This window comes from Artemia franciscana, unplaced genomic scaffold (assembly GCF_032884065.1).
Source record: "Artemia franciscana unplaced genomic scaffold, ASM3288406v1 Scaffold_289, whole genome shotgun sequence".
Classification (NCBI taxonomy): Eukaryota; Metazoa; Arthropoda; class Branchiopoda; order Anostraca; family Artemiidae; genus Artemia; species Artemia franciscana.
This window is the reverse complement of record NW_027063627.1, coordinates 323,746-341,936: the sequence shown is the minus strand read 5'-3', so window position 1 is coordinate 341,936 and position 18,191 is coordinate 323,746. Positions and strand designations below refer to the sequence as shown.

At 34.3% G+C, this 18,191-nt stretch overlaps 1 protein-coding gene across 8 annotated transcripts in view; it reads left to right on the top strand.

Annotated features, from left to right (window-relative positions):
- Nucleotides 1-18,191, top strand: part of LOC136043068 (uncharacterized) — a 65,248-nt gene that overhangs the window by 18,009 nt on the left and 29,048 nt on the right. For all 8 annotated transcript variants that reach the window (XM_065727989.1, XM_065727985.1, XM_065727992.1 and 5 more), the window contains 4 exons: nt 2,476-2,573; nt 6,168-6,635; nt 8,596-8,772; nt 14,555-14,748. In XM_065727989.1, coding sequence (XP_065584061.1) covers nt 2,476-2,573; nt 6,168-6,635; nt 8,596-8,772; nt 14,555-14,748 — 937 coding nt within the window. The remainder of the gene's footprint in view (nt 1-2,475; nt 2,574-6,167; nt 6,636-8,595; nt 8,773-14,554; nt 14,749-18,191) is intronic.

Sequence of the window (18,191 nt, the reverse complement as noted above, 5' to 3'; positions counted from 1 at the left end):
TGGTATGTATCTATCCTAAACCACCAGCCCAATTGCCCAAAATAGTCTTTAAAAGAAAAATCCATGACTCTCGCCTAAGAGGATGACCTCCCAACCGTTGACGGTGAAACTTTTCCGACCAATCCTTCCCAGTACTCGTGATGATGGTAACAAACGTGACGATGGTAATGATGGGAGGCATACCAAATACGCTGTCATGAAGCCATCAGAGGAGAAGCCCCGAGTTGAACCAACTTGCCGGGGAAGTATATATTTATATATACATATATATATATATATATATATATATATATATATATATATATATATATATATATATATATATATATATTGTACAATATATTTATAAATACTATATAACATATTTATATATATTACATAATATATTTATAAATATGTAATATATAGTGGATAAGTGTTTTTTTAAATATATATATTTATATAAAATATAGGATTGGCATTTTGGTGGCCAGTTGTAAATAAACTTCCCTACAATTTTTGTGTTTATTTATTTGATGAAGACATTCCTGGTGCTAGGCTGCTAAAAATCTAGGGCTTGATGTGTCACTAGTCAACCATTTACGTAGGTTTTCTCCCTAGAGTTGGATTTGTTGAACACCCTTTTTGAAGGAAGCAACTGGCGGCTTTTCAGGGATAACATCCCTCAGTAGACCATTCCAGATGGAAGTGAAGTGTTTTACAAAGCTGTCATTTAGATACTCAGTGGGGATATTTTCTTTTGTAATCTGACCATACCGTGTTTCTGCGTGGATGCTGCGGGTTATTAATATCTCCTAAGTATCTGATGTATTGAAATTATATGTAATTTTGTTCGAAATAAATTGATATTTTAACTTTATGTCCTGAGTATCCTTGAAATCAAACATACCGCTTTGAAATGAATCAAATCGAAATTCACACTGAGCAGACAATAGAAAACAAAAAGAATTAGCAGTGTTCCCTCGCAAAGCTAAATGGTCAGTATTCAAGAAAATACTGAACGACACTAAACAAAAATTACACTAAAAGACAATGCAAGAATAACACTGAAAATACAAAAATTATAAAGAGCAGAAACAAAAGTATTTCACGTTACAAAAAAATGATCTATTCTTATTTTTGGAACGTTTCTATACCATAAAACATTTGTACAATAAAGAAGATTCGGTGATGCAAAAGGAACACGTGCAAGCAATTAACATGGTAGTGTGTATATTCTGTTTTGATTTAAAATTAACTGAAGTGCTGCATTCCCTAATCAAACCAGTTTATCACTTCAAAATAAATTTGTAACACGGTGGAAAGCGTAAAAGAAAAGTCGAAAAGCATGCAAAAAAGCCATAAGAAGGAAGAGAATGAACTGGTGTGTGGACACTAATTTTCACAGATGAACCAAAATGATGTTTTAACGTCTCCAAAATGCCAAAACCCTTCGAAGTTTTATTTTCACTTTTGTCAAATTTATCTGCTTATGTGTCGGACATTAGTCTAATACAATCTTCAAAATATAAAGAATAAGGAGTTTATTGAAAAGCAACAGATCTTTTTTGTGTGTGAACTTGCACTGAATGTGGGGAGGCTTTTGAAGAAAGATATTGAGCAATTGGAGTCAAAAGGATGGCTATTTATTTTCCAATCACAGACCAAACTTTTGAGGAAGTTCAGTTTTACTTCAGAGTGATCAGAAGTAAACAAAGTATTATAACCTAATTAACAATTTTATCTGGAGACCCAACATGCTCAGCAGAATGAGACCGTCTGAAGCCATATTGATAATTGTCAAGTATCCTCAGTGGTGATTCTTGTGTCTTTTGCACCTGGGGAAAAAATCTTGACTAGCGCCCTCCTCCTGTCTCTCACTATATTTTCAGACCATATCTTAACAAAATTTTCATTTATTAGTAGAATTATTTTCAATTTATCAATTAATTAGTACTTTGTTTTATTTTTTTACCATTTAAATTATTATTAATTGCTTTGATGTAATTATTTTAACTATTATTGTGAAATCATTTTTAAATTTATTTTATTTTATTGATTAGTAAAATATTTCAATTTATTAATCGCGCCCTCTATTTTGTCTTAATAAAGATAAAATTACAAAATGATTATAACAGTTAGATTATTTATTTGAAACTTTTCGCCCCTAAATTTCTGCGCCTGGGGTGTGCCCCCTCTGTCCCTCCCCTAAAACCGCCTCCGAGCAATCTTTTGGTAAAAGAACCCCAGTAGTTTCAAATGAATTCTTTTTTCTGAAAAGAAAGCCCAAGAGAAATATATATATGTGCACAAAGAGAAGGGATGTTTCAAATATGTTGTAATTTGGCAAGTGAGGTAATCTTTTTTAAGTTGATCTTAGTAATTTTAAGCCTAAATTTCGCCCAGAGGAAATTCTTCCTATTCTCTCCTCCTGATTTTAGCCATGTTTAGGATCCCGGGTTATATAATGTTTATTTAAATATATATATTTTTTAGGGCTAGAAGGAGATCTGTTAATGCACAAACTGAAAACTAATAGATCCCTGGCTCGAGCAGAAATATTTGAAATTGAGAGATCTTTTCAACTTCTCAAGGTAACAAGTTTCTTGTATATAGGGTGAAGCTAGAACTCCTGAACGAAATATTTCTGAATAATGGGAACTCAAATTTAAATAATCGGAGGCTTAAATATATTTTGGCACTTTGTTTGAAGAGTTTTTCTTAGACAAAAATAACTTTAGCTGTTTATTTTGAAAATTAGAAATACTAGAGTGGTAACCTAACAAAATCGATTGGCTGTCTTAGAATTTGGATTCTTCGGTCTTCCAGTCCATTTTGGGTAAAAATAGATGTTTTGTGGTATAAATAAATAGAAAAGGACACTTTGCTATGGCGTGATAAATTTTGTTAATTCTAAAGGATATTGATGTTGTGATTTTCGCTTAAATGAGCCCACTCCCAATATTTTGCAATCACTGGGTCGGTATGATAAGCTCTCTTGAAAGAAGAATTAAATAAAAAAAAAAACAAGTTTTTTTAAATGAAAGTAAGGAGCGACATTAAAACTTAAAACGAACAGAAATTACTCCGTATATGAAAGGAGCTTTTCCTTCTCAACGCCCCACTCTTTACGCTAAAGTTTGACTCTTTCTCTTAACTCTACATTTTAAAACAGTAAAAAACTTTAGCGTAAAGAGTGGGGCGTTGAGAAGGAAAAGCCCCTTTCATATCGGAGTAATTTCTGTTCGTTTTAAGTTTTAATGTCGCTCCTTACTCCCATTTAAAAAAACTTGTTTTTTTTTTATTTCTGAACGTTTTTGAATCAATACATGTTTTGATTTTGGCTCTACGCAGAGGAATAATTAAAACGTAATTTGTATATTTTTTTTTGGCTAAATGGCTTTCTCATAATTTTGATCCAATGATTTTGAGAAAAGAAGAGAGGGGGAGGAAGCCTAGTTGCCCTCCGATTCTCGGTTAATTAAAAAGGCAACTAGAACTTTTAATTTTTTACGAATCTTTTTATAAGTAAAAGATATACGTAACTTATAAATTAGCTTACGTAAAGAACTTTTGTATTCTCATGTTTTTATTACATATATGAGGGGGTTAGCCCCCTCGTCAGTACCTCGCTCTTTACACTAAAGCTTAAATTTTGTCCCAATTCATTAAGACTGACCCCTGAATCACAAAAGCCGCAGAATAAATAGTTGAAATTACTAAAAATACTTTAGCGTAAAGAGCGAGGTATTAGGAGGAGGTGAGTCCCTCATATGGGTAATAATTTCTGTTCGTTTTAAGTTTTAATGCTGCTGCTTACTTCCAGCTGAAAAAAAACTTTCAAATTTATTTTTTCATTTTTTTTAAGTAATACTAGTAAATCCTGTGCTCCCTTCATGGAAATTTTCTTCCCCCATGACAAATTCCTCGATGGAAAGTTCCCCCAGCATATCCCCCTCTTCTCAACCCCTGCCTCCAACCAAAAAATCCTCCTGAAAAGGCTTGTACACTTCCCAATAACCATTATTATATGTAAGCACTGGTCAAAGGTTTGAACTTTTAACCCCTCCCACGGGGACTGTGGGGGAGTAAGTCGTCCCCAAAAACATAGTTATAAGATTTTTCGACTACGCTGAATAAAATGGCTATCTCAGAATTTTGACCCGTTGACTTTGGGAAAATAATTAGCGTGGGAGGGGGCCTAGGTGCCCGCCAATTTTTTTGGTCACTTAAAAAAGGCACTAGAACTTTTCATTTCCGTTAGAATGAGCCCTCTCGCACCATTCTAGGACAACTGGGTCGATACGATCACCCCCGGGAAAAAAAACAAAACAAATAAACACGCATCCGTGATCTGCCTTCTGGCAAAAAATATAAAATTCCACATTTTTGTAGATAGGAGCTTGAAACTTCTACAGTAGGGTTCTCTGATACGCTGAATCTGATGGTGTGATTTTCGTTAAGATTCTATTACTTTTAGGGGGTATTTCCCCCTATTTCCTAAAATAATGCAAATTTTCTCAGGCTTGTAACTTTTGATGAGTAAGACTAAACTTAATGAAAATTATATATTTAAAATCAGCATTAAAATGCGATTCTTTTGATGTAGCTATTGGTACCAAAATTCCATTTTTTAGAGTTTTGGTTACTATTGAGCCGGGTCGCTCCTTCTACAGTTCGTTACCACGAACTGTTTGATAAAAATGAGTAACATTAGTGCTACACACGCAAAAATGTGGTTTCCCTTTTCGTTTGGGATCGGGGACCGTTAGTCTCTAATACGGTGCAGTGGTAATTTCAATCGGATACTTTTTATTTCGATTTGACGTCATTTTTGAAAAGCATCTGCGTGTCTAATGAAGTTTTTCGAAACTTTGTCTCACTAATTAAAAATTACTACTTTGTTAAATCTGAATAATAGTTATTATTTCTAAATCAGCCTTTATAGGCACATTTTTCTCCCAGGACTGTTTCTCACTAAGCATCCTCTAATTTTTTTTTTTGCTATGGGCACTCTTTACTAGATTGTTGCTACTACAAACAGGATTAGGAATGAAAGGATAACCAACACCTTAGGTTTTAACACTATTATAAAGGCGGACAATTGAGCCCATCCTCTCACTTTTGAGGGGTCGATACGGATCAGATTTTACCCCAAAATTTCACAGTGGTATCTTCGAAGGCCTTATTTTCGAAAAATTCCAGGGTCTGATTAATTTTTGCCACGTCATCAATGCCATCACGATTCCTTTGTATTTGTAATTCACCAATAATCAATCAATTATCAGTCAATAAATAATTTGTATAGTGAATAAGCAACCCAGTACACTCAGCCTTTTTCTTGCAAATTTGAAAGTTTTATTCTTGGAACATAATTGTACTGTGAGAGTGCTAAATAGAACCATGCAACACATGATGAACATGATAGAATCATGTAAACACAAATAATACAAGAAGCTCCGTAATGTCGACACCTCCATTCATTTATATATATATATATATATATATATATATATATATATATATATATATATATATATATATATATATATATATATATAATAAATCAGAAGCTTTTAATATTTGTATGCTCGCTCTCTACAAAATATGAAATTGGATAAATTCATTTGCTTTTAATGCTATATGATAACTGTAAAGTATCATTTTTTTTTAACCAAATCTGGACTAACATACTTCACACAAGCATCGAATGGTTGTACTGGGAATTGTGTTGGTTTTCCAGCTTTTACAATTTTACAGCTGACCAAAAAGAAGTTTTAGCTACATTTTCGTTTCTCATTTTCTGAAATTTTCTTCCTCATGTATGACCTTACCTGAAGAGATAGTTTCAGTGTTTGAAAATTCGTCACATATGCGTATTTAATCTGAAAGGTGGTACTCCAGACAGTTTAAAATTAATGGATAAGTATCATCATATTTATGGAAGAGAATTAATTCAGATATTTTTATGTTATTTCTGTAGAACGAAAGGCATACGTTTACGGTGACATCATATATTTTGAGCACTTGTGGTTTAATGGCTTTGTTTTGGACGGACACCATAACAAATAGTAAATCTAGTCAAATGCAGCTGCGTATTTTAAAGTTAAGATTTAAAGCAATCTTTTTCGAAAATATGATATTTTAACACAAATTGGCACATGTTTTATTTTAGATTTTCTTTTCAGGATTGGGGCTATGCAATTGATGATATATCGCAAAATGTGGGATTGACAGGTGTCGCTAAAGAAGTTCTACTATACAGACATGGTTTTCTGACAGAACTAGGTGCCTCTGAAATCCCAATACATTTTCTTCGGAGTGTTCGTTTTGGATTTCCAACGCGGCATGCCAAAGTTTTATTATCAATTGACCCATCTTTATCTTGGTCTGACAAAATTCAAGAAAAGTTTCCAGTCAAACCATCTGAAATGAAGGATTTAAAAAACGAGGAAAATTTCGGAATATTTTCAGCTTTCTGTAAAAAAGTTTACGACAAGGCAATTTGTCACCTTTTAGAAAAGTATGCAAATATAGACGCAAGAGATCATTGGATGTTTTTCGAAAGATACGAGAGAAAAGTTAAGCTTCTTAGCATTGAAGCATTGGAAGATAAATTGAAACTAATGCACTCACTTAAACTTCCTTCGAAAATGGTATGGTGCTTTTTTTTCTTTTGTTCATAAAATATAAATTAAAACTCCTTGACACTCACTATATACTTAGATATGTCAGTTAAGACAGTTATATACCTGCTATTGACACCTAAGCTTGCAGTTACATATGCAACAGTCTATATGACTCCAACGTCCTACAGTCCACTAACATCTAAGTAGAAGTCGTTTGTCAGCCATTTTCTGGTATACAGATCCACATTCACCAAAAAAACTGCCGGGAACTGTGGTAAGCTAAAGTCTTCCGAAAATAGGACAGGCATTAGTAGTACAATAAGTCATTATATATCAAAATACAAAATAGATGTTGTGAAAAAAATGACAATAAAATAGAAAGAAATAGATAGAGCTGAATAAACATAACGAAGCAACACTCAGAAGTATCCCTGCATTGTTATTTTTTTATTTAGCTTCACAAAACTACTTTTCATTCTGGCAATTTTCCAGATGCGAGGAAGAAGGATTGATTGCTTAAAAAATATGCATATTCCTGACCTGGAGGAAACACAATGTGCTAGTGACCTATCTCCAGATGTAGATATATTTGAATTTGGGGATCATTGAGCAAATATTGAAGAATCTGATCCTAGAATGGCACGCCATTGTGTATTTTTCTTCAGAGAGGACTTAATAAAAATACTATCACTATTATAAAAATGCAGTGTCCTAATAGCTTGTAATTAAAAAAATAGAAGAATAGATAGCGGGGTTTCGAAAAGTCAAAAATACCAAACGTTTATACCAACCCATTGAACTAGACTCATGGTATATGATTATGTCAAAACTAAAACCATTATTGAACCTATAATATATTAAGGTAAAAGGTTAAAAAAGAAGTTAATTGACTTAAATACTTTTTTTACTAATTAATTCTTGGCTAAATTTAAACAATCAATTATGTTATACAGAACTGTGGAGTTTCCTTCACCCTTTGTGCAATACGAATAGACTACACAAAACGCTAACGTTAAAAAAAAAAATATAAGATCGTTTTTTCAATATATTCCATGCTGGCTTAGATACATATAATAGCATATGTAATAGTGTATAATTCTATATATAATAATGCACATGAAGCTAGCATTTTGTTAGCCTGCTTCTCCAGATTTTTTCTCATCCATTTCTTTCTTGAAAAAGATACTGCTCATCAACGTCTAGGAAAAGTCTACATTACTCAATCTCAATAGCTAGAATCTTAAATAGCTTGATGTTAAAAGATAGAAATTTTAGATCAAAATACACAAAAAAGAAGCGTATTTGGTTTTTTTTTTGGAAAGTTTCCAACGATGTCCTCGATTGTCAGCTCACTTCCTGGAAAAGATTACCGTTTATAACCCGGTCAAGTACTAGAAGCTGCGTGCCAAGAGTAATTCTAATTTTTAAAATATATTTATTCGTTAATTATTAGGCGCATATGTAATCAAACGCTAAATGACATACTCTATGTAGATAATTGTGATTCTTTTATACAAAAACATGAACGAAACATATGGTAAATTATCTCTTTTACCAGGAATTATTCAAAAGTTTGCTTCGCATTTTGTTTCCTGAAATGTCAGTGTAACCGTTCAAAGGCCAATTTGAATAAGGCCAGAAAACAAATTTGTTGCAGGTTTGATTTCAAAGTACGAAATATCGGGTGAAAACAATGTCTTCAACTTTTGTTGGTCGATTTTTTTATTTAGAGTTAAACAGTAAGAAGTTTTCTTCTTTTTTTATAGTTAATTGCTATGATTAGCTGGTAATAGAATGATTAAGGGCTTAGCGACAAAAAAACTTTTCTAACATTAATTTTTGGTTTTATTCCTTCATTTAAAATAAAGGCGACTGTATAAACCTAGGAGTGAGTCAAGTTTCTTGGCCTAAAAACTTAAAAGAAACGTTAGAGTTGAACTTGTTGAGATCGATCTCAAACAATCAAGTTATATTGAAAAAGGTATAGTTTCTTTCAGGTGCATTTGACGCCCATCCCCAGGTAGTCAGAAGTGTAATGTCGAGTCATCCAATCCTTTGCTCGTGGAAATTTGAAGACTTGCTCCGAATGTCTGATAAGTTCTGGTCAATCTCTGAGGAAAAAATAAGGGTTATTCAAAATATTTTAGATGAATATAAAATTTCGGTAAGTACTTGAAATTAAATTTTGAATAAAAACGCTTCTTTACTAGCAAGTGAAGGAACGGCTGAAAGCCGAGTGGAAAAGCTGTTGAACTCAGAATTGATTTCCTCATATCGTCTTTAGCATATAGGTACAATGTTAAAAATGATGCCATAAGAAATGGTATGAACGGTTCTAATCAACGACCCTTGGATGTGACAGGAGAATCCATGATAGGAAAAAAAAAATGCGAGGCTTGTTTTCTGCTATTTAGTGTCATTAAAGTGGACCCATTGCTAAGTGAAGGCGGACTGCTAAATTTCTGCTTGGGTAAAATCGATAAGACACTTATCATTTTCTGTAAAAGCGTATGCTGTACATCCCTGCTTTGCAACACTGAGCGTGTATACTGTTTATATTCATTATGATAATAATAATTACCAGGTCTTTCTTGAAAACACCTACTGAGTTTTGGTCATTCTCTCTTCTAAATTTATTTTACAAATCAATTATGCCAAAACTTTTGAGACTGAAAGTATAAAAATGAGCAAAAAATAATTCCCCCAGTAAACTAGCAGATCTAAAAAATACACTACTAGGGCCGCTTCACGATGCTCCCGGTTTCATTTCTGAAAGTCAAAAGTTTAGAAGCATTGAGTTTATTACGGTTTCCTTTGGAAATTGGTTTTTTGTTTAGAGTACAAATTGTCAGTTTTCTCAATGTAGTTGACAGCTTTTGAAAACATGGTATACCATTATACGCAAGGAGTGACTATTCTAACGGTGAGCTTGTGATGCACCACAAATTGGACTGCACAACACTGCAAGCTTCCATTGTTCAACGAAATCTGATTGGCTCTTCAGTGCAATTTTAAGAGCTTACTATTTCAGAAAATCGCGTTTAGAGAATGGGCTTACAAAACTCAATTTAGTACGCTCAGAATGGAAAACGCTGCCATAACTTTCTTGTTTCAATTGCAACCAGGAGCTGCGAAAATCTCGCCGAACCATACATGAGCAAACCATACTCCACTTGTTTGAAGGTGTTTGGTGATTGTGCTTACACGGAATCGAACGCATCTATTTGACAATGAGCTTTAATTTGAGTTAACTTTCTTTCATGTTTTTCCCGTGATAGCAAAGTCAAAATATGAAAAAATAGTGGTAACCAGGAACAAATTATAATAGATATTCTTTCTTTCTGATTCGAGAAAATATGGTGAATTGCATAAATCATTTTTAGCTAAAACCTTTCTGGATATCGTTGACTCAGAATAGCGAAAAAAAGAATACTCTTTTTTAAAGATACTCACATTATGCGTTTTAATAATATGGTACCCTGACTTTGAAATTGTTCATTGTATGTAGTATTCAGCCTGGAATGTCCAATGTGTTTGATATTGAGTCAGAGAATGTCTATTGGATTGAATCACGGGGTTTGGCGTTTCTACAACAAATTAGCCAATTTTGAAGAAAACCAAACTTTTCTTGGTACCGGGAAACTTTTGGTAAGATTAGTATTGTTTGAGGCATTGAGCATCAGAAACGGTTATGGCACAGATAAAATGCCGAAAAAACGAGACGCACTTCAAAGGTTCTTGATTTCTCATAGGACACTAAAAATAGGGCTTAACGGGGATAAATGGAATTGAGTTTTTCCCTACACTGACCAACTTGGAGAAGTATGAAAAATAAAATATCCAAAATCAATCATCCAGTGTGAAACTTAGATTTTTTCTGCTTTACACTTTTTCTTCACAATTTCATTGCCTACTGTCTCGAGAAAATTAGTCAATTTTCTAAATGTAAACCAGTGCCTGGATAAGTAAATTTGCTTAAAACTGACAAATTAGTAGAAAACATATCTGTTCAGCTTCCAGTAAGAGTTATGGCTTGCATTGTAAAGCAATTTAAACACACAGCCTTGCAAAATCAAACACAGAGCCTTGCAATATCAAACACGAACTACATATTAAACACCAACGCAAACTTGTGGCAAAGTAGTGTATATTTATACCAGTCTGGGCTCTGTATGTGTGGATATTGTAAGAGCCTGATTTTTTAAGAAGGAGAAATGTGAACGTTGCCAGGTGACATATAATAAGGGCCATCATGCCTTAAAATGAAAACACTGAGCCCTTAAAACATTGACAAATGTTTTGGTCTCTCGAAATATCTGGCTTGTCTTGAACAAGGAGTGAGGTCACTCTGTGTAGATTCCTTTACAAAAATTGCTAAAAGTCAATGTTGATAGTTTTTCCTTAAGTATTTTCTATTGACTGACGCTTGAGTTCGAAGAAAATGACAAAAATCAGCTCCTTCGATCTTATTTCAGATGACTTATCCTTTGTGCAGTTGCCCAAATGGATCAGAACTGGATCCATTGTCTATTTTGTTACACTCGGCGTCAGCTTCAGCCTTGCAGTACCACTTCAAAACTTATTCAGTTACACTGGTGGGTTATGCCACCGGTACACCCTTGCACTTTGAGGAACTATCTGCTGAGAATTTTATAAGATAATCTACAATTTTCACTTTTGCACAATTTTGCAGCTTGGTTTTGGGGATTGTCAGTTGAGTGACTTTCCGCGCCCCGGCACCTGAGTGTGGTACTATACACAAGCTTAGCATAAAGTTGAATAATCAAGGAAATGATTGGAAGCCGTTGGGATCCTTCATATCTTTACGAACTTCCAAAATAAGACGTTGAACGAAACCTAACCCTTGCTCTTCACTTCAAGATCGTTTTGTTTCGAATCCATCAAGCTTAGCCTGCGGTTTTCAACTTTTCCTCTAATGTAATCTATGCCTTTCTATACTCCCCTAAGAATTCGCGTGCTCTTGTGGTAAAAGGACTTATCGCCCATCTTCATACCAATTTTGACTTGTCAGGTGTGCTTCTACTAATTATTGCGTCCAAGCACTCAAGCACTCGTTACGTCTTATATTTGTAGTTCAGAATAAAAAAAAAGCTTTTTCAAATGAAAAACAAAAAATACTACATGAAACGTGAACTTGAAACGAAAAAGAAATTATTCCGCGTATGAGGAGGGCTGCCCCTTCCTTGACGCGCCCTTTACGCTAACGCTTCATAGTGCTTAACTGATAGTGTTTACGAGCGCAACAAATGTAATATATGCGTAATTGCAACTTTTTGTTTTTTTTACCAATGGCCTTTTAAGATGTTTGATAGGAAAATTTGTTGTTCAAAACAAATATGCATTATTAATCTGTTCCGTCCTTGAGGCACTGTGAAAAATAGTTTTATTGCATTCCAATTTCCGTTGTGTTTGAACAGTCGTTCTTAAAATGTAAGGGCACAATTCGAACTTTGACAAAAAGAGGGGGGGGGGGGTTAAGGGTGAAGTCTGTCATCCTCATATATGGTCTAGTTTTTCTTTGTTTCAAGTTTTAGTCTCGTTCCGAACATCCGTTAGAAAAACTTATTTTTTTATGGTTTTAATCCTGTACCCTTTGATACAATAAATATGAGAAAGAATACCACATACCCACACACCACCTCCTGAAACCCCATTCTCTAAATCATAGTTTAGCTTTTGCGGGACAAAGGCTCCAGAAAAAGAACTCATCTAGTTTATTATCCAGTAAAATAAAGAATTGTTTTCCCCAATAAACCATCATCTCCGCAGTAAGAGGGAACTATATATATATATATCGGCACCACGTGCATCAGTTATATTATAACGAACAAACACAAACGAGTCTCAGTTCCAAGGTGGGAGTCAAAGGAGATAATTTGAAAAACGATAATAGCACTATCTAATTTGCATAATATATTTATACGCAAGAAAAATATTCTTCGAAACGGCTCGACATACTAAATATGCTGCAGAAAAATAGCGTTAAACAATCTTACAAGAATTAAAGTATTACTTAAATTTATTGAAAAACCCGTCACAATTAAATCACAACAAAACGGAGCATAGGAAAAAGAAAAACACAATACAGACTGCAAACAACAACAAAAAACACAATACAGACTGCAAACAACAACAAAAAACAAAATACAGACTGCAAACAAAAGCAACGAAAAACTGAGATAACGTGAAAGAAAATACATCAGTGCCTGAAAATGTGGAACTAATCATTTAATTTTTCATCTATTTTTCTATTAAGTTTCGCTATCGGTCTAGCGACGACAACCTCAAGGTCAGCGACCTTGAACATTGCAATAGCGAGGTGATTTTTTCAAGATTTCAAGAATATTTTCAAGATTGAATTACCCCATATGTTTGTATCATAATGACAATAATTTAGAAACCACCCCCCTTTCTGTTCCCCGCAAATATTGAGTTAAATCTGGACCTCCGAAATGCATAACTAGATCACTTTCTCTTACTTGCCACAAAGTTTGGCTGAGATCCGACCCTCTTTTCTGATAAATATTCTGATGATATGGATTTAGGGACCCATTTCTCCCGCAAAGAATATATTACATGTAAAGACTCAAAAGGCCCAGCTTGGATGTTTACTCTCAGATCACACTAAATTCAGTTGATATGCTGCAAAAAAAAATAATCTATGCATCCCCTCCAATATCGGTATGGTTGTTGATCTCGAAATGCCCTCAGCTGGGGTGCCTAATTCTTAATTCTCATTATATTTGATGAAGATCTTACTGGGTGTTCTGTTAGATGTTCTGACAAGGGAGTTTAGGGACATCAACCCTCTGATTCCTCTGCATTCGTTGAAGCGGGCCAATGTGCCGAAAAGGCATATTTTTTACATTATGCTTTTTTTTCTCTCTTGTTGAGATCTGATAACTTTTTGTCATAGATGTGTCGATGAAAAGAATATAGGGACGAACCTTTCCTTCCGTGCAGAAATTGAGTCGTTTTCAGACACCCAAACGACGGAACAAGACCACTTACTGTTAACTCCTATCTGATTTGGTTGAATTGAGATACGGCTACCAATTGATGCAGGTGTTCTGAGAACAAGAACTTCGGGAGTACTCTCACCTCATTTTCCTACGCTGGTCAACTCCGCTTCTGATCCCTATTAGGCCTAACTAGGAGACTAGCTCTTACTTCTGACACTGTTTGGTCGAGACTCGACAGCCTGTTCTTGCAGGTACTTTCATGTTCTTTGCGAGTCTGACACAAAAAGATACATAAAAATTTATTTTTGAAACTTTGACTTTATCGTTAAACTATTTTGCTTGTTTAGAAAAATCTTTTTTTTTTCTGGAAAATACCTGAAAATTTTCAATCTTCTGATTAACTTTCTTCTTCATTTCATGATGCACATAATGGAAAAGACTTCCATATATATATATATATATATATATATATATATATATATATATATATATATATATATATATATATATATATATATATATATATATATATATATATATATATATATATATATATATATATATATATATATACTGGTCCTTGACCAGCAGTTGAAGAGGCTTAAAGTTTTGCTTATCTTATCAGCATTTTCGGTGGTATTTATAAGAAATGACCTCTTTTCCAATACGTATTGGTTTAACGACGCTTCTTGACTACTAAGGTCCTTGCATCAGCCCAGCAGTGTGGTGCTACAGCTGAGGTCCGATCTCTGGGTGCCGTATGACCAAGCTGAGGTTAAACTCAGTTTGCGACCACAGGATCCTCTTGTTCTTAAATAACTAATAGTTCTGAAAAACGCATGGGAAAATGGAAGAAGCCTACAGGGTATTGAACAAATCAATATGTGGGTTGAAAACTGAAAACAATAGTTCAAACCTATCACAGCGCTTTGCTACAATTTTACCATTGATTTTTTTTTTCAGGCAGAAACCTGTGCCCAGGATCCCACGTTATTCCTTTTATCTCCAACACGCTTGAACAAGATTTTATCAAACGTTGATCCTGAAGAGCTACAATTTCTTAGAAACTCTTCTGATTTTGTGAAAATGCTCTCTAATCCTGTCTCTTTTGTGGAACCAAAACATGATCAGAATATCGCTGAGACAATCCACGAACGGTAAGACAGCTATGATTCACATTTTTTGAAAAGATTAATTGTAGAGTGAAACATTAAGAAAAATAATGCAAAAACTATTGGTAAAATAGACGGATAAAAGCATGCTTTGGCGAAAAGTGCTGATTCGCAGTTTCTGACAGCCTTTTGTGTTGACCAATCAGCTTCTCAATTATCTTTGGCGAGTAAAACTTTTTCATTATTTTTTTACTCCAATTTTCAAAATTGACCTTCGGTGATATTTTTTCTATAAGGGGATTCGGTGTCCTCAAGGATCCCCCTGTGTTGTCCTTCATAATTTTTTTAGTTTTTGTGGGTGAACTATTCAGAATTAATTGGGTTATCTTGCTGTAACTTTTAGAGGTTTGATAAGAGATCTGGATAAACGAAAGAAAACTAAAAGCTGACATCTGATCTCATAGAAAAACCGTTTCACTTCCCCCGTTTTGCGCTCGAAAGATGTGCGGTTTTAATGAAACTTATATCATGAGAAAGTCTGAATTTTCCTTCTATTAAACAGAGGAGAATTTTCAAACAAATAAACGCTCAAATTGGGCCTGGAAAAAAAATATCTAATTAAAGATATTCCATTAAAAAAGGATAATTTTCTTTGAAACTTCACGGAAGGACAGTCCTTAAGAATGTTCTAGTGTGCCAGCTAAGAAAAACCTAAAAATCAGAATTTGAAAAAAATCAAGATTTGAATTTCCATTCCAAGGCTTTAGAAGAAAAATAACTTTACAAGTGAATACGGTGACTAAATAGAGGATAAACAGCCTGACTACGAATTGAACTTTAAAATTCCTTAGAAATATGAAGATTACAAACATGAACACAATACCCGTTTAGCCAAAGATTCTTTAATAAGGGAAGCAAAAGTGTGGTGAGTGTGCTGGAATCCAACACTAGAAGCAAAACTTATTCTCCCCAAAATTAGCATTATTAAATAAAAAGGGAAATGGGACATATTCGAAAATTTTTACTAATATTGCAGGCAACTTTAATAAGCCTGTATGAGGAACAATCCCTTACCTTGTTTCAGAACGAACTTCTGTTTTCGTAGACGAAGCAATCAGGAACTAGGGAACAACAAATTCATATTTTGAAAAGCAACTGCAAATGGGAAAACAAAGGCGGGTAATGTGTTTTTGGATGATCAGTACTAATATGATCAATATCGTCAGGACCAAATTTTAGTTTCGTAGCAGATGTAATTATAGCATCAACGGAAGCGAGAAGACCTTTTGCCTGACTCTGGGGAGGAGGAAGACAAGTACAACATAACAGTACGCTATAAGTATACGCTATAACATAAGTACGCTATAACAGACAAGTACCGATAGGGTATATGTAAGGAATAAAAAAATACGGTTAGAATGGAAATTTGTAATGACATATTCATGCTAATTTTACCCAACAAACCATTCAGAGGCATGCGCAAAAAGCTGAACAGTACTTTCCTTTTCAATATAAAAAAAAGCGATTCATACTATGTAATATTTTTTTTTATATTCTGTATGTGATTGTTTATATGATAATATAGGGCGAACACCTTTCAAAATCTCCACGGAGATATTTGCATGAAGTACCAGATCCTTTCAAGGATGAGAGCTCGACCCCCCCCCCCCTTCAGAAAGAGTCAGGTATACAGCGATCTGGCTCAATAGTAGCCAGAGCTCCAAAAAAACGGAATTTTGATACCAATTGATATATTCAAAGAATCGGCCTTTTATGCTGATTTTAATTATGTAAGTTTCATTAAGTTTAGTCTTGCCCATCAAAGGCTACGAGCCTGAGAAAATTTGCCTGACTTTCTAAAAACGGGGAAACGCCCCTAAAAGTCACAAAATTCTAATGAAAATCACACCATCATATTCAGCATATCAAAGACCCCTACTGTAGCAATTTCAAGCCCTTATCTGCAAAAATGCGGAATTTTGTGTTTTTTGCCAGAAGAAAGATCACGGATGCGTTTTTATTTGTTTGTTTTTTCAAACAAGGGTAATCGTATCACCCCACTGGACCTAGAATATCGGGAAAGGGCTCATTTGAACGGAAATTGTAAGTTCTGATGCCCTTTTTAAGTGACCAAAAAATTGGAGGACAACTAGACCCCCTACTATGCGCCCTTCTTTCCCAAACAATCCGATCACAATTTTGAGATAGCCATTTGGTTCAGCATAGTTAAAAGGCCGAATAACTATGCGTTTGGAAATATCATGACCCCCCACAACCCCCGTGGAAAGATCTTTAAGCTACAAAATTTACCTATTATTTACGTATAGTATATGTTATTGGAAAGTATGCATACATTTGTCGGGTGGGGAAGAGGGAATTTTCTGCTGGTGCGATTTTCCACGGGGATAATTCCCCATGGGGAGGGTAGCTTCCAGGGGGTGAATTTTTCAGAGAAAATTTTACACTGTGGGAATTTACCATAATTCCTATATGGGATTCTTGTTATGTCTTGCTTTCTCTTTGCCGATTCAATTCTACGTGTGGGGATGTTAAGGGTAATTGTCCAGGGTAAATTTTCAGCAGAATCGAATCGTCTAGAGAATAGATCCGTGGGGAGTAGGGATTTTTCGGTGAAGGTGCAGTCAGATTTCCTAGTATTATTTAAAAAAAAACGATCAGAAATTAAATAAAAAAATCACTTTTTTTCAACTGAAAGTAAGGAGCAACGTTAAAAATTAAAATGAACATAAATTATTACGTATATGAGGGGGATTGCTCCTCCGTAACACCTCTCTCTTTGCGCTGAAGTTGGAATTCTGTGCTAATTCTTAAAGAACTACTCCTGAAATACTATGTTTGTTTAATTAGAACAATCAGAAGCTTTTTTTTAAAGTACTAGTATTTTAGCGTAAAGAGCGAGGTGTTGAGGAGTAGCAACCCCCCCCCCTCACAAACGTAATATTTTTTAAGATGTTAGATCTTGTCTTTTTTATTTAATCACTCATAAAGGATGAAAATTATGAAATACGCTTAACAATGATTATAGGGAAATAGACTATAATTTTTTATTTAAGAGTATTTATATAAATTATGCTTAGTCATTATACGCAGTTACTTGGGTGTCGAAGGGTAAATAACGAAGGTGCATGGTAGTATGCTCTTGGTTATATTTCATTAACAGACATCATCGTCTCTAACTTTTTTATTTTCATTTTATTTTTTATTTTCTCTGAAGCTTAATTATGTTTATTTGTTCTTTCTATTAGTATTGTCGTTGTTTTAAATATCTTTGACAAATTTTTTTTTAACTAAAATCACAAAATTAACTTATTTAAAAGATTCTAGACTTCCTCACCTTATACAGGTTCAGCCAAGACTGACAAAACAAAAGAGTTTCATTCGGGAAACCTGGATTGATCAAAAATTGGTGCAGCTCCTTGCTAATCTTGTATTTCTTTTGGGAGCGGGTTTATTTTGATAGGCTCCTA